At 42.9% G+C, this 21,891-nt stretch overlaps 1 protein-coding gene and 1 long non-coding RNA gene across 10 annotated transcripts in view; one reads left to right on the top strand and one right to left on the bottom strand.

Moving 5' to 3' along the window:
* elmo2 (engulfment and cell motility 2) overlaps positions 1-14,543 on the top strand; it is a 113,533-nt gene extending 98,990 nt beyond the window's left edge. For 7 of the 9 annotated variants that reach the window (XM_076982374.1, XM_076982529.1, XM_076982337.1 and 4 more), the window contains 5 exons: positions 3,659-3,771; positions 8,848-8,955; positions 9,084-9,166; positions 9,437-9,514; positions 12,328-14,542. In XM_076982374.1, coding sequence (XP_076838489.1) covers positions 3,659-3,771; positions 8,848-8,955; positions 9,084-9,166; positions 9,437-9,514; positions 12,328-12,528 — 583 coding nt within the window. In that variant the 3' untranslated portion in view covers positions 12,529-14,542. Of the gene's footprint in view, positions 1-3,658; positions 3,772-8,847; positions 8,956-9,083; positions 9,167-9,436; positions 9,515-12,327 lie in introns of all 9 variants that reach the window. The other 2 variants (XM_076982320.1, XM_076982330.1) reach the window with 2 other exon arrangements.
* On the bottom strand, positions 1,008-3,247 carry LOC143484686 (uncharacterized). Its single transcript, XR_013122702.1, has 3 exons — positions 2,064-3,247; positions 1,304-1,488; positions 1,008-1,095 (listed from the first exon to the last, which is right to left on the bottom strand). It is a non-coding gene; the product is annotated as an uncharacterized LOC143484686 (long non-coding RNA).
* Positions 14,544-21,891: the final 7,348 nt, after the last annotated feature.

The following is a 21,891-nucleotide window of genomic DNA, read 5'->3' as shown; positions in this document are numbered from 1 at the left end:
TTGTTCCTCCCCATACATATGTACTAATGCCCATCAGTTAAATAAGACCTAAACCAGGACAGAACAGAGCCAAAAAAATCATTGCTTAAAATTTGCATGACAAGGATATTATGATTAATGGTGTTGAATGCAGCAGAGCCATATAGAGAGAGAGAGAGTCGCGACAACGGAAGTTCAAAACGCTTGATGGTCACGTGATTCACGGAGGCTTCAGATAGTTCCAGGAAGTTCAATTTGAGTGCATAAACACACAGACAGAACTGTGATTTGAGGATTATTGTGACCTTATAGCGACCAAATGTAGGCTAATGTTTGAGCACATTGCTGTTTAATGCTTTGATTGTTTTATAATTGTTATATATTATGTTCATTTATATATTTAGAGGGACAGGAAGGGGTGAGAAATTCAGATTAGATATTCTAACATTAACATATCTTCATCATGATTTCTATAATCCCATGGTATTGGGGACCTAAATGACTAATGTACATTTTCTGACAGAAGGAAATTTTTCTTTGACTTCATTGTGCAGAAATATGCTTTAAAAGGGTACATTAAAACACATTACATTTACATCCAGACAGTATATGACATTAAAATACATTGATAAATTATATATATCTTGTCTTTTTAATACACACTTATTTACAGCAATTAATTCATGAAATAAATCTCGAATAATCTCAAATATGAATATCATGTCAAGCAGTTTTTCTGTGTCCTTTCCTCTGTGTTGTTTGTGTAGTGTCCACCATGGTTTGCTGTGCTGCATGGGGATGCTCCAATCAATCAGAGAAAGGAGCAAAAATGTATGGTTTCCCCACTGATACTGAGAGGAGAAAAAAATGGTTGTCTCAACTAAGCAGGAGCAATCTTACCCTCACCAAAGATTACAACAGCAAAAAAATATGTGTGGTAATTCAAACACTGCATTTGCACTTTTCACAATAAACACACTATAGGAAAGCTTAATGCCTGATTTATTAAAATACAGAATAGTGAACAAAAAAAATCAAAGAATCCAGACAGACTCGGGTGCAGGGTGAGGGTGCTATCTAGTTGCAGGCTCCATTGAATCCCCTATGGTTCTTTGGCTTAAAGAGAGAGAGGAGAAAAAGACAGGAGAAAATGATTATTATGAGTATTGATGTGATATGAATTTGTTGCACATCCTTGGTTGTTTTTTATATGTGTAATGAGTGTATGCGTATCCAGTAAGTGTTCTCTAATACTGTGTATTCACCCACTATGGGATATGTATATGGGTAGACACAGTGTGAGGAGTGTGAGGAGTAAACTCACATCACTCTGAAGGCACATTTTGAGGCAGACCAGTTCATCAAAACCAAACAGGGCAAGACTAGGCTGAGAGCAGATGCTATTCCCACCATTTTTGTGCATCGCCCCGCACTCAGAAAGAGGAAGCCCCCTGCACTACGATGCACCACTGGACCTGTAAAGACAGGGCCCATAGCTGCTGATCACAGCTATAGTGTTGACACAGGTATAATAAGTATGAACTCCTAATAAGTGTATTATTTCTTTAAGTGATAGAATATTTAAAACTTAATAACACTAAATAGTATATGTCTTTTATATCCAGCAGTTTCAAAAACTGAGGAAATACATTAATAAAATAAAAATAGATAAAACGAAATAAAAAGGAAAATAAAATAAATAAAAGGATAAATGAATAAAATAAAAGGAAATAAAACGTTAGCTGGTACTCCAAAATGGATATCCTCATTTCACCTCCTCGACCCAACACACTCTACAATCACACTCAAATGTTATATTTAACCAATACTTAGCTACCCCGCAAAAACATCGCGTTTAGGTGAAATGGCATTAAGAGAGGAATTTACAATTAATAGGCTGTCGGTCGTTAATGTGAAATGACACTAACCGTATTCCCGTTGCCTTAGCATAGATTTAGTTCCCTAAATCTGCTTATTAAGAGGTGGATAATTCACTAAAATGTTTTAATGCACATTTTAATGCACATGTTAATTTGATTCTGATGTCCTTATAATACACAAACTGATTTTTTAAGCGTACTAACCTGTAAAAGTGTATCACAGATGGTCCACTGCTCCAGTTTGACTGCGCTGCTCGTATTTGCTGCTAACTTCCGGGAACTATCGACAGGCTCCACGATCCGATTTTTTACGATTGCTGTAAAAAAACTGGTCCATTGGAGTGAACGGATATGTCGCGACTCTCTCTCTGTATGGCTTTGGAATGCCACAGTGAGATTGAGCAGTAGAACAGAATAACTTTGAAATGTCTGGTGTGACATTTTTAAATAAAATTAAGCAAACTTATTCACATTAAATAAGCTTATTATATTAAGACGTGTGATTTAGTTATATTATCTTAGTCATGACATGATGGAAACTAGATTATCTGCTTATGCAGCATGTTTTGAAATCACTTGGGATTAAATATTATAGTTATTAAACATTACTGGCAGTAATCCAGGCGGCATGGTGGTGTGGTGGTTAGCACTATCGCCTCACAGCAAGGCGGTCTGGGTTCGATTCTCGGTCTGGGCTGCTCTGTGTGGAGTTTGCATGTTCTCCCTGTGCCTGTGTGGGTTTCCTCCGGGTACTCGGTTTCCTCCCACGGTCCAAATACATGCGTGTTAGGTCGATTGGTCGCTCTAAGTTGCCCGTAGGTGTGAGTGTGTGCGTGTGTGTTGGCCATGCGGTGGACTGGCGACCTGCCCTTGGTGTACTCTGCCTTCGTCCGGAGATGCTGGGATTGGCTCCAGCCCCCCCGTGACCCCGACTAGCGGGATTGAGCGGTTCGGATAATGAATGAATGGCAGTAATCCCAGACATTTAAAGGGTGTCATACAGTAATTTATGTAACTAGGTTGAAACATCAAGAAACGGACAGAAAAACTGAAAAAGGAAAGGCAAATCTCCAGTGCCAGAAAGAAAAGTATGAAATGAGATTAAAATGATGGAATGTTGGAGGATGAAAGGGTCAGGTGGCATATAGCTTGTCTGTCAGTGTGATTTATTTTTTTATTTTTTTCAAAATCTAAATGTATCTCTCAAACTGTATTAAGCCTTTACATTTCCATCAAATTATGCTGCCAAAGTGCTGTCCAGGCTATCTCAATCCCTGCATGTTCCTCCTTTATAGTAATATCAAGAAAAGTATGTAACCATCATCCCTCACTCAGTCAACCTAATCAGCTTCTCATTTCTGTAATAAAGTGATGTTCAACAAATATTCAGTCACTGCAGATTTGTATTGTGCAGATTGTGTGCAGATAGAATGTTGGGAGGTTTTATTGTATCAGGAAAAACTAAATATACATTTTGAATTTCTCTTGTACAGTGACACCCTGGGGAAAGAAATAGGTTGATAAGGGTTGTGCTTCTGGTATGTGTTATGTAAAAAAAGAGTAGAGACAATGGCCCATAAAGTCTCACTTCATTCTGGGAATACTGCCAGTTTCAGTCTGCTTCGACATTTAGCCACAGAAAGCAAGACACAGCTTGCATTTTATACACACTGTATCTCATCTTACAGAAGTGCTTTTCCCCAAGATTCTGTCAAGCCTGTAAGATAATTAGGACTCTTTTAGTCTGTATATATCTTCTGCCTTAACATTTGTGTGGTGTGTATTACCTTGTTGACCAGTGAGCTCAGAGAACGTATCCAGCCAGAGATCATGGAGCTGATTAAACAGCAGAGACTGAACCGCCTATGTGAAGGAAGCTGCTTTCGTAAGCTGGGTAATCGACGGAGACAAGGTGACTATCACATTCAGTCACACCTAACACTCCAGGGAACCTAATTTCCTACATCAAAGATGAAAAGTCTTTACCATTCGCTGCAGTAATGTTTCCTCTTTTATAAATGTGGACTGTTGCCGTATTTAATCACTTGCATGATATGTCACTACCACATTTCTACTCATTTGCATATGACAGTGATTTGTAATAGAATTACTTAGCAAAAAATACCACCTGAATCTGATGGAAAATTTCAAGGTAATTATCTGATGTAAATTCGATCTTTTCACACAAGCAAATATCAACAAAATTGATTTTCCATTGCATTGATTTTCCTTTAAAAAAAATTGTCAATTAGATCAGTGTTTTTTTTGTTTGGACTGGGCATGAAGGCAAACATTGCAAATGCAGTAGTAGGAGCATGTGACGTGCGGCGAGGGACGAAGGACGAGACTGAATCCTTCCTTGTAACAGACGTCACTTTTATTTAACGCAGATTGCACAATAGCGCACAAGAAACATTGACAGACGCACACAGCAACGTGCAGACTTTAGACAAAGACAAGCACAGGACACTGCGCGAGCGCACATTAAATAGACAAACCACATTAGCCCCACGTGATTACGAGACAAGTCACAGGTGAGACTTATAAATCACACGACGTAACCCTAACCACGGATATCCCTAGACGCAGACAAAGCACGTGGACAACGTATACACATGCCCAAAAGGGAGGGGCCAGGGTCCTCAACGTGACAGACGCCCCCTCCAAGGGCACTACCCGTCCCGGGGTGCCAACAGGACAGAGTGCCCCGAACCCACGACGATGGGCGGATCCGACGCGCTCAGTCCTGCGTCTGGGAGGTGATTGCCCTTGGCGAAGCGTCCGTCCCGAATCGCCTAGCACACCCCCCCTGGGAAGACCGGGGAAAAAACGTTTGACACATTAAACGGAACGGACACGAATACATTCCTCCTCCAGCCTTCGCTGCGGACCCTCCGCTGGATGCACCGCGGCTGGTGGACCTGCCCGGTGCAGCGCGGCTGTCGTACGCGCCCGGTGCAGCGCGGCTGTCGTACACGCCCGGTGCAGCGCGAGGGAGCTTCTCCGCCGTGTCCATGTTCTCCTCCTCACCCTCCAGGATCCCCTCCATGGACTCTGCCGGGCTTTCACCCCGGGAACAGTCCATGGGGCTGGCCCTGGAAGACCTGGAGGACGCGTTCTCCCCCGGAGTCCTCCGCCCTTTTACAGTCCCCACGGAGGAGGGAAGGCTATCTTACTCATCCTCCGTGTAGGGGTCGCTCTCCGAGACACCAGACCCCACGGACGGGGAATAGTCCTCCGCACCGTAATCCACGGTGGACGCATCGTCCTCCTGTACGGTAGGAGAGGGACCTACAGGCGGAGGGAGGTAGTCTTCCTCTTCTGACTCCTCCTCACCGTAGTCCACGGTGGTGTCGTCGCAGATGGACTGAGGGTAGTCCTCATCATACTCGACGGTGGTGTCGTCGCAGATGGACTGAGGGTACTCCTCATCATCCTCCCCCTCCCCAACATAGTCAATGGTGGGAGCGGAGTAAATGGACGGAGGGTAATCCTCTTCTTCCTCCCCCTCCTCCTCATAGCCCGCGCTGGGAGAAGGGCACACAGGTGGAGGGGGGTACTCCTCCTCCTCTGACTCCTCCTCGGACTCCCCCTCTCTAAACTCCTCCTCCGGGGTCGACGCGGTGGCGCCGACTGTGCAGGCGCCAGCCCTCTGAGGTGAGATGGCGCGGGAAGGAGAGGGGTTTCGCTTCCTCCACATGCGCACCACTCCCTGGTAGAGCTCCGCCTTTAACTCGGGATCCTTGGTCACTCGAACCCCGCGTAGCATGAAGGCGCACACCCGGTCCGACTCCAGCTGCTCCGGTGTAGGGACGGCGTCTCGGCGCGGTGGAGGGGAAGAAGCGCGGTGATGCCGCTCACTGGGGCGCTGACTCTTTTTTGGCCTAGTCGTGTAGCCTGGATTCTTCCTGGTGTCTCAGACGGCGGCGAGGGACGAAGGACGAGACACTGAATCCTTTCTTGTAACAGACGTCACTTTTATTTAACGCAGATTGCGCAATAGCGCAAGAGAAACATTGACAGATGCATACAGCAACGTGCAGACTAGACAAAGACGAGCACAGGACACTGCGCGAGCGCACATTAAATAGACAAACCACATTAGCCCCACGTGATTACGAGACAAGTCACAGGTGAGACTTATAAATCACACGACGTAACCCTAACCACGGATATCCCTAGACGCAGACAAAGCACGTGGACAACGTATACACACGCCCAAAAGGGAGGGGCCGGGGTCCTCAACGTGACAGAGCAACTGAATAAGATGGTGACTTATTTAAGAAGGACCTCAAAATGCCTCAAAAATTTGTACCACCATCTTCAAAATCTTACCAACTGCAGATTATAGCCTAGTTTAACTGCTTTTTTTCTTGGAGTTCTATTAGCATTTTAAAAAAGGCTAACATTATCCAGGGATGACTTTTCCTGTGGAGAGAGCTGCGCAATATGGAGAAAAAGGCAGATGAAACATGCAGCTAACACCTAATGAGATGAGGGTCCCCAGGCATCAGGCACAGGCATCTTCACATTCTTAAAACCCAGCATGTGCTACAGGGATTCACGGAACAATGATGGAAATATAGACCAGGTACAATAGTGAAATCAAATTTAAAGAACTGTCTCTGCTAGAGTACCCCTGTCAGGAACCACTTCTGCTGCAATTAGCACTAACATGACACTGGCAAATGCACCGGAGCTGCAGTCCATTCTCACACCTCCTTAGTCTTTACGTGACTCTCACACAGATACCAGGACTCCACACACAGCACTGTCCAGTCAATTTACATTTTACAAGATATGACGTTCTGTGCTCAAATTTAGTTTTGCCCAATACTTTGAAAAAATAAAACAATTGAAAGATATGTTACACAGGTGTGTTACACATGCAGATGCACATGTAGCTGTAACAAGTGAGAGATGAATCTGGATGCCGACTCGAGAGTAGTCACAATGAAATTGTAACGTTTCAAGGGGGTGGGCGTGACGCAATTGCAGGTTTTCTTTATATTTACAATTTATTAAAGATGCACACATAAGAGGAATCAAAATAGACAAAAGGAAACTACAAAGTAAACTGGAAGACACGTTAATGTAGACATACAAAACAAACCCGACTAACAGAACTACCCAGTAAAGAAACCACGTACAACCATCCACGACTAACCAGTACAATACCAAAACATAAGCTAACTGGACACAGGAACTACAGGGAAACTATGAACACACGTAGGGGAATATGAGGCAGGGAGACCTAGGAAACTAAACAGGATTACTGGGCAGCGGACAGGGAACACGGAATGAACCACACAACACAGATATAGCAAGACAACGCAAGGAGATCAAAACTAACATGGAACATAAACAAAACCGCTAACAAGACAAGACTGACAAAATAGGTAGCGAAGGACAAGGTAGGGCTAAGGAGTACTTACAAACAAACACACAACAACTTTAAAATGGAACAGACATCATGAAGGGGGAGGCAAGGCAGCAAGAAAACATAGACATAATATAATTCAACAATAGAGGAGACCAGACAAAGCACATGAACATGAAAACTAAGTAGAGAGAGCAGGAGAGAACAAGGAAGGCACGGAGGGATCCACTTACAAACAATGACCGACACGGAGGACTGAAACAGAAGGGATAATATACTCTGAAACAGGGGAGTGCAACGAGATTCAGGTGCAGGCACTAACGACAGGGGCGTGACAGACAGGGGGAGAAACATTGGAATGGGGAAGCTAGGCGGGACCAGGGAAGAGGGCGGAGCTGGACGTAACAGAAATGTTTATTTTACACACTACAGTAAACAGGAGCATATGGGACTGAAGCCAGAAAATGACTGACGAATACAACGTGCAAGACACACTTAAATGTACTCACACAACAAGACACATATGCAGCACATAACGTTGACAAAACAACGGGGAGACGGGAGATAGGAATAACACAAACAAAATAGTTCTTCTTGCAAATACCCAAACACCCAAAAACTCTGGAAAGGTTAGAAAAAAGCTGTCCTTGTGTCTCCCTGTCCTAGCTGTGACAGCCTTGTCATCTTCCTAAGGGAAGGGGACAGAAGAGGTGTTCAGGGTGAGATGGGTTGACTAAGATCTTGCCATTATGCTTCATGACTTTGCAGTCATACTCTAAATCTGATATTCCTCTCACAGTCCTGACTTTGGCTTATTCGTTATTGTTGGAGGAGCCAGCACGAACATGGAAGTGTGGAAGTGTAGACCATCAAATGGTCGGAACTGCATCAGAACAACAGCTTCTTGACTTCCTTTCTGTATCTAGGCTACCAGGCCATGGTACTGTCATCTGCAAACTAGGATTTTCATAGATGGTTCCTTGGAGGTACAATTATCTGTATTAAGATCAAAGCGCAAGAATGAGAATGGACAACCTTGGGGTGTACCAGTTCTAAAGGTCACTGGGCCTGAAATGTGACGGCACCTGCTGCCTTCTGTCTGTCAGAAATAATCTGTAATCCACTGACAGATGGGATCTGAGTGACCCCTAGACAATTTGGAACAATGGTGTTAAAAATCCAGGTGATGTCCCAGAACGGAGCACAGTTGGGTACTCAAGACTGTGGAGATGCTGTAGCATGAAGTGCAGGGCCGGGTTGATTGTTGGCTTTGTACACATGGCAGGCAGTCTGGCAAATGATCTGTGATGGCTTTCAAATAGGCTATAAAAAGGTGTTCATATGACAAGGTGTACAAATATCTGTGAAGATCAGCAGCAGTTGTACACAGTACTTCTTTGGGAAAGATGGATCTAAGCAGAGATGTAGTTTGCAGAGGTGTAGTTTGATTCACACTGTTCATGGTAAAGAATTTCTGCTATGTTTTAATGGTACCAGTATGTTGCAACAAAAGCCAATTTACAGTATAGATCAATAAAGTAACAATAGAGTACTGATAATGTTTTTTGTTTGTATAGGTAATCTAGGATTTTTTGTTCTCTTCCACAGAGAAGTTTTGGTTCTGTCGTCTGTCTTTGAATCATAAGGTTCTGCACTATGGTGATCTTGATGAATCTCCACAGGGTGAGGTGCCTTTTGAGCTGCTCACAGACAAAAGTGAGTGCATTATAAAAGATATGGTTCAGGTGTCTCTTGACTTTTTTGTACCTTAATTTGCTTATCTGTTGTTCATTTTTATAGATGGCTAAACCATGTTTTATTGTTTGGTTCTCAACCTCTTACAGTCCCTGTGTCCGATATTAAATCGGTGGTGACGGGTAAAGACTGTCCACATATGAAGGAAAAAAGTGCACTTAAACAGAACAAGGTACAGGAGACAAATCATCATAACTCTAATTTTACAATAGTATATATTGTGATGTGATTGTACTGTATTACCAATAACTGCACAGATGATATGTTTATTATTTGTTTGTTAAAAATTATGTAATGTGCATTTAAAATATTTTATAAGCTAATTGATGGTTAATCAGCACTCATTTACTTATGTTCAAACATTCTAAAATTGTAGTATGCCTTTGCAATATCAAATAGTTTTATTTATTTGGTTGTTTGTTTGCTGTTATGTGTTGTTTAGGAGGTGCTGGAGTTGGCATTCTCCATTCTCTATGATCCTGATGAAGCTCTCAACTTTGTTGCACCAAGTAAATATGAGGTTAGTCCGGGTTTGTGGGATTCCTACGGCTCACAAATGTTATTACTAGGGGTGGGCATAGATTAATTTTTAAAATCTAGATTAATCTCATTGAAATCTTGAAATTAATCTAGATTAATCTTGATTAATCTATATTAAAATGGCTCATATGCATGCTACCCAAGTAATGACTAAAAGTCAGTTTTTGAGATAGGGTTTCTTAATACAGAGGGTGCATTAGACCAGGGGCTCATCTCCTGTTTCCAAAATGCATCAATGATTGCTTGAGAAAGCTGTTCTACTTTGATACTTGAAGAAAAAAAAACATGCTCAATAAAATGTAGGCTACTCGTGTTCAACGGATTATTCAGTTAAACATGAATTTGTAAGCCTACATACTGTACATTAAATAACATGTTTATTCAGCTAAACATGATATTTGAAATGTAAGCCAACATTTAGTACATTTAACCTCACGGACGTAATTTTGAAAAGTCAGTTTTGGTCCTCTGTAGTTTTAACGGTTAAAAAGAAATATTTAAATAGTGACGAATCTAGCGCCATCTAGACCATGCAGAAAACGACCGCTCCGAGCTCCGCTCCGGTAACACTTTACGTTCCTAAAAATGAATTTTCCATTAAGCAAACCTGGCGACTTCGTGGCTGCATCCATGTAAAAACACGTACGATTTGTAATTCACAGGTTTGAAAACTCATTCTCGCCCTACTGTGCAATTTGGTTAGGAATACAGCCGAGCTAAACTATCAAGTTGAAAGTCATCCTAGTTTGTTTACCCATTTTGACCCAGTTCCCAACCCAACTTTAAGAATAGATTAATGGCGATAATTTTTATATCGCCCGGTAAGAGTATCAAATTAACGACCGCCGTTAACGCCGTTAACGGCCCACCACTAGTTATTACAATGCATAGTTGTGTAGAAACTATTCAAAATGGTGATGCTTACAGCACAGGCCTTTTTAGGATAAACAAAAAAAATGTTCACATTTGAGAATTTCGGTTTTTAATAAGTACGTTGTCTGAGGACAAGACAGTGCACTATTATAATGTGAAATTTTTTTGATTATTCTACTTGTAGCTTGGTTTGGTTCACATTTTATTATTTGCACCAATTAATTTCTTTCTGAAGTAAGGTGGCATAATGAACCATTAACCACTTGAACATTAACACTGGCACAGAACAATAACACTGATAGAACATTAACACTGGGACAGTGCATTAACGCTGGCAGAGACTGGAAGAGCCTTGGACTGTTGTGTAATACATAGGTCAGCTAAACTCAGGGAACACTACTGAAGCACAGTGCTTGATTCTGTCATGTGGTAATTGTATATGTACAATATGTGTATTATTTTACAATATATGATGTATACAGCGCCCCCAATAATTATTGGCACCCCTGGTTAAAATGTGTTAAAAGCCTTAACATAAATACATTTTTTATTGCAGATGCACTCTGGAAAAAAATTATATAAATGTAACCTTCAACCTTCAAAATAATTATTTCCCATAAAATGACCTGTTCCACAATTATTGGCACCCTTAACAATTTCTTGGAAATAAATGTATGCGAACAATTTGTGTAATTTCTACTATAGTTTATAAATTGGATCAAAGGAACATTTAATAATTCAACCTTTAGTAATTCATCACTTCCTGTTTCCCTGGGTTATAAATATGGCATTACACAGAGGCCTATTGCTCTTACTCACTCTTAAACATGGGAAAGACAAGAGAACACACTACTCAAGTAAGAAAATGCTACAAGAAAATAACCACTCACCTGCAGATGCCCTTATCTACAGTTCAAAACATCTGGAACTGTGACAAACAAGCATGGTAGAGGACGCAAGTGTATCTTGCCACCATGCACAATAAGAAGGATGGTAAGAGACGTAAAATTTTCTCCAAAGCTCACTGTAAGAGAATTGAATCAAATGGGCTCCCAAACAACCATCATGCACTATCTACATGCCAACAAGCTGTTTGGGAGACATGTACAGAGAACGCCTTCTCTGAGTTATACTCATAAGTGTATATGAGTGGAGTTTGCCAAGCGGTACTGGGATTTTAACTGGGATCATGTGCTTTGATCAGATGAGACCAAGATAGAGCTTTTTGGCAACAAACACTCTTAGTGCGTCTTTTGTTTATCACCAAGGATGAGTATACAGAAAAACACCTCATGCCCACTGTTATGTAGGCCTGTTTCTCCTCCTAAGGACCTGGGAACCTTGTAAGGATACACGGAATCATGAACTCTGAAATATCAGAATTTGGTGGCCTCTGCCCAAAAGCTGAAATGGTTCACGAGGCACAAAATCAAGCTCCTCTCATTGCCATCTCTGTCCCCAGACCTCAACCCAATAGAAAACCTGTGGGGTGAGCTGAAGAGGAGAGAATATAGGAGAAGATTTAAAGATGTTTTGCAAAGAGGAACGGTCGAGGATCCCTCTTTCTGTATTCTCCCATCTTGTGAAGAGTTATTAGAGAAGATTAAGTGCTGTCTTGTTGACAAATGGAGGTTGTACAAAGTGCTAACACCAGGGGTGCCAATAATTGTGGTACACATGATTTCATTCAAACGATTAATTTCTTAATGTGCATTTATTATTATTATTATTATTTTAAAGAATTTATTAGAAGCCAAAGAACACTTCTTAACCAGGGGTGCCAATGATTATGGAGGTCGCTGTATGTGTTGGGATAATCTATATGTGGAATATCTGTTCTATTATTGTGTTCTAATTGATCAAAATCTGTATTATCTCACATCTGTATTTGTTAATTCATCACATTTGTCTGTTGAACAGTATTGTATCTGGACAGATGGACTGTGTGCACTGTTGGGGAGGGAGATGGGGAGTGACCTCACACGAAGTGACCTAGACACTCTCATTAGTATGGAAATGAAGCTCCGCCTCCTTGACCTTGAGAATATCACTATTCCTGAAGCCCCACCTCCTGTGCCCAAGGAGCCAAGCAGTTATAACTTTACATATAACTATGGATAAACAGTATGTCTCCATGTATGTCAATAAGAGATTCTGTGTTACTCTGTGATCTAATTTACGTGTGTGTGTGTGTGTGTGTGTGTGTGTGTGTGTGTGTGTGTGTTCGTTCATATGAGTATGCATGCTTAGTTTTAGACTGTATGTGAGGGAGTGTGAATGTATGCATGGATTAACCTGGTTGAAAGGAGGAATTATTCTAAACTTTTAAATATCTCTAAGGAAAAACGGTGTGAAAGAAATGGGAATTGCTCTAAAATTGACTTCCACAAACTGTTGGAAGTATGGAATGTAAACACTGCGTTTCCTATATTGTTAATTCTGCAAGACCTTTTCAGTCATTACAATAAACTTTGCTTTCATGTCACTACATGTGCCCCATATGAAAATTATAGGAATTTGCTAGTAATTAATATTTCTATACCCACTTCTGAGGGTAGTGGTGCTGACACCAATTTATTTTAGATTTATTGCATTTAAGCATAAACATGCACATGTATTAAGTCCCAGATGTTCTTACATAGCCACAAGCATGCCCACCCATCTGGACTCAGTTCAGTCAACATAATGGCACCAAATGTTAGATAAAAGGTGATAAAGAATTAACATCAGTGTGGTGACTTATAAGCAAATACATGCTGAAACTGATGTGGCATGACTATTTTTGTGTGACTATTTTTGCTTTGCTATGCTTTGCAAAATTAAATTGGTTAATTGTTTAATTAACAAATTCATTTAACATTTATGTCGTTTGAACAATAGAAAGTTGTTGTCTGTCTGCATATCTAATCTACTGATGTTTGTTACTAAGAATAGAGGTATATTTTTGTAAATTATGTGATGTCAGATATGACCGTTAATTACAAGATATACGCTTACCAGCCACTTTATTAGTAACACCAAACTTGTACATACACTCTTTGGTCATTTCATACATCTATAAAAATTATTTTATAAATAATGTTACAGACTGTAACCCATTTGCTGGCATGCATAATTCATCAGCCACCTTCTACCCCATTCAACACTAGTCAGATTCTTGCCACAGACATTTGGGTATTTGGGAGGTGGACCACTCTCAACACAGCATTAGCACTGACATGGTAGTGGCAAGTCTGTGGGTGTTAAGCTGATGTTAATAGCTTGCATCCAACCATCCAGTCATTAAAAAATGTAACACTGATGAAAGCTTTGAAACCTGGTCCAGTCCAGGTTTTTGTAATCACTGAACACAAATCGCGTAACTGATTAACTTTTAAGCTACAAAGAAAGACACACAAGGACAAAGATTCAGTATCAATGCTTACCAACAAACATTTTTTTACGGCAACACATGGGCAAGTGATGTGTGATCTGAAAGCATGTACATACAAGATAGGAGTTTCTAATGAAGAGGCTGATGACTGTATTGTTGAAACAGATGAGAATTCATATAGAAAATATACATATAAAAGTTAAAGAATCTACTGACTTTGAGTCAACACTCTTACAGAAGTAGCCAATAAAAGGTTTTATGACCAGTATGAGTTTAGGTACTGTTGGTATCTGTTGGTACAAATTGTCTGTCATATATATATTACAGACACTATATTAAAGATGTATATCAATTTAGATTTCATTTATTATACCTAAGCCAATATTAGTTGTTTGGTATCATTTTCTCTGTATTTTCCACATCCAGCTGATCTGTTAATCATCATGGGTTTATTTAAGCAAAATATCCTTTTTTATTACCAGATGTAACAATATAATTTTATTAATTTTATAGAATAGTCTTTATCACTGAAGAATTAGAGCAGAGCTGTGACTGCTATATCATTGTCTCAGATTCATTTAACAATTATTGTATTAAGGCTTATAGTCATAGTGATTGACGTTAGTGGAGAAGCAAGACCATTTCTTATTTCACTGAAATATGGTATATAAATATATATATTTCTTTGTGTGTATATTTTGTGCTGCCTTATTAAGACAGTTATATTGAGTTTGTGATTAAATACAAATTTACTGTTTGAAACGTTTCAGAATTTCACATTTTCTCCTTTAGTTCATTTCATTTTCTTCACCATGAAATGGAGATATATTTCATGGGTTTTACCTTAAACCTCAGCAGTATTTCCGTTTGGCCACACTTGTCATGAAAATGCTTCATTCTTTTTCTGAGACATAATGGAGTTGCTTTTTATGATTTGCCATGGCAATATATATTTTTCTAATATGAATCTTTTTTCATGTAATTTTAAATTCATACCTCTGAGTGAAATTTAAGTAATTTGCATTTCATTGTCAGTGACACACATAAATAGAATTCTCTCCATGACCACTTGTGTTATTGGAATTTGACTGTAACGTATTTGTGGCGTGTCTGCTCAGACTGCAACTACGCCACCCCTTAGATTAGGAGGAAGGGGGCCTCCCCTCTAGGCCACTCAACTAAATGAGTGTATAAGCCACCCAATAAAACACATCAACCACGAGAGATGTTTAAATCACAACATACATTTTATTTTAATAAATTACCACAGCGAAGATATCTAAAAAAAAAACACTCAATAATAACTTTACTCTGTGTGGAATTCAGCTGGTAACATATGTAAATGTTTACTGTCAGTGCCGACTACGGGTGCAAAACACAGCGTGGCCACGGAAATGTCTCAACCCACGTCCTCACACCATACCAAATTAAACAAACACCGCACACCATTCAACCAACCACAAATCAACCAAAGATCGCCCACAGCAACCCCACACATCAAAATGACACTCCAAAAAGAGAAAAGAAAGACACGCTAGAACACCCGGGTGGTCCACTCCTTGGCCACAAAACAATGAAAATAGCAAAAACACAAATAAACAACCTCGTAGTCAGCAACCTATAGCATAGTATTAAAATGTTAACCGGTCATTCCCGTATCCAGATCCCAACACAGAGAACAATTTAAACAACAGGTGGCTCCGCGCTACACTAACTGTCTAATTTCTATCATCTATAAAACACATAAAATAGTTGTAATTTAAAAGGGAGAAAACAGTGGCCCGCAAGCACCAAGCAACGCGATCCCGCGTTGTTCTTCCGTCGCCCTTCGGTAGCAACTCCAGCCAGCAAACCAGCGTAAATCAAACTCTTTCCACGGCGATGATGCCACGGTGAACCAGCACGAACCAAACTCTTTCCACGACGATGATGCCACGGCAACCAGCGTAGATCAAACTCTTCCCACGGCAATGATGCCACAGCGAACCAGCACGAACCAAACTTCCCACGGCGATAATGCCACGGCCAACCAGCGTAAATCAAACTCTTTCCACGGCGATGATGCCATGGTGAACCAGCACGAACCAAACTCTTTCCACGGCGATGATGCCACGACAAACCAGCATGAACCAACTCTTTCCACGGCGATGATGCCACGGCCAACCAGCGTAAATCAAACTCTCCATGGCGATGATGCCACGGCAAACCAGCATGAACCAAACTCTTTCCATGGCGATGATGCCACGGCAAACCAGCACGCTTCTGTCTTAGACCTAGTGGATCTAATCCCACCTAATTGGGCTCACTCTTATTGCTCCCCTAGCGTCACGGTGCACTCTCAACAGTGGGCGTGGCCTGTAATTAATACTCAACTCGTATGGCCACCACAATTGTCACCGCTGACCCCAGATACAGTAACAACAATATTATGGTCTTTCAGCCATACCACATTCACCCCCCCTTTAAATTTCACCATCCCGGTGAACATAATTGTAGCCCCACCTCTAATCCCAAGGGCGAAAAAGGCCGTGGGTGCTACCTGGCACCGATGATCTAGAAAGGGAACTCACAGCCGCTGTACGGGGAAGGTGAAATGGGTTTGGATGCTGCCCCGCTGTACTACGAGCGGAGCGCCTTACCGGTACTAGGGGTTGCTTGTCCAAGTTCCCTGAACTCCCAGTGCCCGCGTCCACCAGAGACCCATTACTATTGTCCAGGGACCCTTGGTCACCTACAATAGGTCCTGGATAATGAACTGACAGAGGAGCAACAGGGGTCACTGGTGATCGGCCCCTGTCAGTGTCAGACACTGGCTTCATCTCCGACCTATGCATAGTTTTACACCCCCCTTCTTCATCTACTGACCTAATCTTATACAATGTGCCGACCGCATCCAGACACTTCACAACTTGAAAAAGGGTTGAACTCCACCTGTCCTGGATCTTGTGCCTACCCTGGAAGTGGTTCCTACAGCGGACAAGCGTACCCACAGGCAATATTGGTATTACCGCATCGCACTCTCGCCTACGGTAAGCGGCTGCTGACTCCAAGTGCTCTCTTGCACTAGCATACACTTCAGACAAATGTCTTTTATGTTGAGCCACCCAATCAGAAGGATCTGGACTCCCTACAACCTCCTCCCCCATGTACCCCAACAGCTGGTCAATGGGTAGTTGTGGTTTTCGTCCAAACAACAACTCATAGGGGGAATACTGTGTAGACCGATGTACGGTGGTGTTGTATGCAAACAATAATTGAGGTAAAAGCTGAGGCCACTTACGCTTCTTTTCCGGTGGCAATGTGCGGAGCAAATCATGCAACGTTCGATTAAAACGTTCACACTGTCCCTTTCCTTCAGGGTGATATGAGGTGGTACGACTCTTCTCGATGCCATATAGTTCGCACAAGTGTCTCAAAAGCTCCCCTTCGAAACTGCGTCCTTGGTCGGAATGGATACGTTTTGGCACACTGTACACATAAAACCACTTTTCTGTGAGTATGCGTACCACAGTACTGGCTTTCTGATCGGGTACCGCATAAGCCTGGGTAAACTTCGAGAACACATCGGTGAGTACTAACACATTTTTCTGCCCATTACTTGCTCTTTCCAAGACTGTGAAGTCGATAGCCAGAATTTCTAATGGCCTGGTGGCCAAAAGGCTACCCATGTAAGTCCGTACTTTAGGGTGTATTGTTTTCGCAACTGAGCACCTGTCACACTCTATACACCACCTCTTGATGTCCTGCCACATCTTTGGCCAATAGCATCTCTGCCTCACCAGATCTGTAGTGCAATCCACCCCCTGGTGGCCGTGCTGGTCATGCAGAGCCGTCAGCACTTCTTTCTGCAATACCTGAGGTAAGATTAACTGAAAAGTGGTCTGTTTAGCAGGAGGCAGTTGTACCACCCTATACAAAAGGCCTTGTTTTTCCACGATTCTGGGCCATTGCCGAACTAACTCTCCCAGCCCCTCTCTCTCGCCTTTTAGTTCTTTGGCTGTAGGCATCTTCCCTTTTTTCCAATGACTGATAAAGGCTGCAATGATAGGATCAGCAGCCTGCAAGGTCTGTAGATCTGCAGGACTACATGCTGGAATAGCATCCACTGCAGAGGCTATAACCAACCGAGAACCCCCAGCTGACCCCCTACCAGCCAAGGAAACCTCGGTTGGAACAGAAATCCCCCCTATACCCACTACAGGTTGGTCAATAACCACAGGCAGCCGAGAGAGAGCATCGGCATTGCCATTTGCTGTACCGGGATGATACTTAAGCTCGAAATTGAAAAGTGCCAATTGGGATGCCCAACGCCACAGCCCCCAATTTTGCAGACTGCAGGTAACTCGGGATTATTGTCAGTGTAGACAACAAACTGGGTACCCAGCAAGTACTCCCTAAATTTCTCTGTCACAGCCCATTTAAGGGCTAGAAGTTCAAGCTTCATTGCACTGTAGTTGGTCATGTTGCGCTCACTAGGGCGCAACCCTCAGCTAGCAAATGCAATGGGACGCCGCTGTCCCTCCTGTTCTTGGGACAGTACTGCCCCTAACCCTACATGGCTAGCATCAATTTCTAAAATAAAGGGACAAGTAAAATCAGCAAATCCCAATACTGGGGCCCTCACCAGCCAATCTTTCAATGCTAGAAAGCTTGCTTCACATGCTTCATTCCAACACAAGCTTACTGTGCCTTGCACCCTGGGCTTGGGCTGCTTCTTAGAGCCCTGCAGCATCCCCACAAGCCTATGAAGGGGTGCAGCAAACCCAGCAAATACCTCTACAAACCTCCTGTAATAGGAAGCAAAGCCCAAGAATGATCTAAACTCTTTGACAGAGGTAGGACGGTTCCATTCGGCAACTACCCTGATTTTTTCTGGGTCTGTTTCTACACCTGATGCCGAAATTACATGCCCTAGATAGTTAACTCTATTTTGAAAGAAATGACATTTTTCTAGCTTGAGCTTCAAATTATGCCGTTGTAGGCGACTCAACACCATGTCTAAACGTTGTAGGTGCTGCTGGAAATCTTGTGAAAAGACTACAATGTCATCTAAGTACAACAAGAGCGTATGAAAGCTCTGATCTCCAAAGACTCGCTCCATTAGACGCTGGAATGTGCTCGGTGCATTGCAAAGCCCAAAGGGCATCCGATTGAATTCAAACAAGCCAAAGGGTGTACAGAAAGCGGTCTTCTCTTTATCCTTCTCTACCACTGGAACCTGGTTATAGCCACTCGCCAAATCTAGTGTACTAAACCACTTAGCCCCACTCAGAGCATCTAAAGACTTGTCGATCCTAGGCAATGGAAAGGCATCTTTCCGAGTCTTGGCATTGAGCTGGCGATAGTCCACACAAAGGCGAATGGACCCATCCTTTTTCTGGACGACAACAATAGGAGAAGCATAAGGACTTGAGCTAGGCCGGACCACTTGATGTTCCACTAGCTCCTGAATATGAGCCTTCACCAAGTCATATTGAGACGGCGGTAACCGGCGATACCTCTGACGTACTGGGACTGAATCCAGCAACGGAATCATATGCTGGACTAAAGTAGTGCAACCCAAATCACCAGGATGTTCACTAAAAATGTTCTGTTTTCTCAACAAGGCTTGAGCCTCCTCCTGTTCCTGGGCAGAAAGGGATGGCCAGGAAAGCTCTGAAAAATCAGTACTGGGATCATCCTCTATCTGAACAGACTGGACAGTAGCCACCTGACGCTGGTCGTCCCTAAGGACTTGTACCACCCCATGAGAAGACATGAGCTGGACCACATGCAGTTCCCCTAGTACTGTCCTGGGCTGTAGCCACCTATCCTGGTCACCAACATTTACCACAGGCACTTTCATGACACCTTTCCCTACTGACAATAATGATGAAGGGATGAGCAGGTCACATGAGAGTTGCCCCTCCACGAATGGCACTGGCTCCAACAATCCAGCTGAAAAGGCAAAGCCCACGCCATCATGACATGATGCCGGGACTAATGCCATGGTGCCTGCTGGCACCCGAACTGCTGGACCCGGCTGAACCCGAACCAACCCAACCTTGCCATCTTGTAACATGTGCTCTAACTGTTGACACTCAACCAGGGCTTGTCTCCAGACTTTGCCAGCCTGCTGAACCTTAGGGACATTGAACAGGGCCTGTCCATGCTGTAGAAACAATTCCTGGTAGCACTGGCCTATGATGTTCATACCCACCAGACCTGGAATTACCCGTTTGGAAAGATGTTTATCGGCTTCAGGAACGCTTTTCGTTATCAAAATCCCCATTTTAGGAAGGACTTTACCCACCACACAGACATCAACTTCCACATATCCCACATAGGGAATCTCCAAGCCATTTGCAGCCTTTAACTGTAACCACGAGCATGGTTGTACTGATACTTGAAGCTGCTGAGATAAATGTTCATCAAAGAAGTCCTGGGTTATGGTGCTCACCATAGAACCGGTATCTACTAAGCAAGTTATAGTTACACCACCCACTTCCATCTCTACGGTGGGACACTTCCCAATTAATTGAGCAGTGTTGGATTGACTCAAGCCCGCCCCCTCCCCTCCTGACACTTGGGCTACTGTGTCGGAGGGTGTTAGTTTTCCTGCTGTCCAACAGCACGGTCTGTATTTCCCCCAACCTCTGGACTCTCCTCTATGGGGGTTCTACAAAACCGAGCAATGTGCCCCGGTAAGTTACACCTAAGACAGATCACTCTGCCTTCTGTCTGAAATCTACCTCTAGGACCACGGTTAACTGACCCACCCCTAAGCTGAAACGTAGCAGGGGGCGACTCTAGACGCTTCATAATAGCATCTAATTGCAGTTGTTGCCTTCGAAGTCCCTCTTTCAAGTCAGCCAACTCACCAGGACATTGTGTTACGGCAGCATTCGCATCCACTCCACAGCCCAAGGCTGCCGTATAAGTGCATGAAGAGTGGGCACGGGCTCGGTAAGTATTAGTAGATTCGCCCTCCTCTACCCAACGAATGGCTTCGCTACGAACTGTTAAAAATGTAGGTGTGGGGTCTAATCGAACCTGACGTCTCAGTTCCCTCCTCAACACAGCGTCCTTAAGATGTTCAACAAATTGGTCACGTAATACCACACATCAAAAACAGCAACCCCACACATCAAAATGACACTCCAAAAAGAGAAAAGAAAGACACGTTAGAACACCTGGGTGGTCCACTCCTTGGCCACAAAACAATGAAAATAGCAAAAACAAATAAACAACCTCGTAGTCAGCAACCTATAGCATAGTATTACAATGTTAACCAGTCATTCCCGTATCCAGATCCCAACACAGAGAACAATTTAAACAACAGGTGGCTCCGCGCTACACTAACTGTCTAATTTCTATCATCTATAAAACACATAAAATAGTTGTAATTTAAAAGGGAGAAAACAGTGGCCCGCAAGCACCAAGCAACGCGATCCCGCCCCAGAAAGCACGCCGCTGCCGACACCGCAACGTGCCGCAAGCGAAATGCTCCCGCTGCAAGTCAGACAATGTTAATTAATAGTAGACCATGCTTCCACACGGTCAAGAACCAGCAGCTACTAGCGATAAAACCCACAACCTACCAGTTGATCCAGTTACACTTATTCTTCCGTCGCCCTTCGTTAGCAACTCCAGCCAGCAAACCAGTGTAAATCAAACTCTTTCCACGGCGATGATGCCACGGTGAACCAGCACGAACCAAACTCTTTCCACGGCGATGATGCCACGGCAAACCAGCATGAACCAAACTCTTTCCACGGCGATGATGCCACGGCAAACCAGCACGCTTCTGTCTTAGACCTAGTGGATCTAATGGGCTCACTCTTATTGCCTAGTGGGCTCACTCTTATTGCTCCCCTAGCGTCACGGTGCACTCTCAACAGTGGGCGTGGCCTGTAATTAATACTCAACTCGTATGGCCACCACAATTGTCACCGCTGACCCCAGATACAGCAACAACAATATTATGGTCTTTCAGCCATACCACATATTGATCACGCAGACAAGGATCCAAGTGCGGAGAATAGCCGGTTTTATTGAAACAACGATCACAGAGCAATCAAACAGGTGAGTTTACTCCGTTCAGGGTGCGCTGTGCAGGAGTATTGCAAACG

The sequence above is a fragment of the Brachyhypopomus gauderio genome, chromosome 1, assembly GCF_052324685.1.
Source record: "Brachyhypopomus gauderio isolate BG-103 chromosome 1, BGAUD_0.2, whole genome shotgun sequence".
Lineage (NCBI taxonomy): Eukaryota > Metazoa > Chordata > Actinopteri > Gymnotiformes > Hypopomidae > Brachyhypopomus > Brachyhypopomus gauderio.
This window is presented reverse-complemented; position numbering and strand designations above follow the sequence as displayed.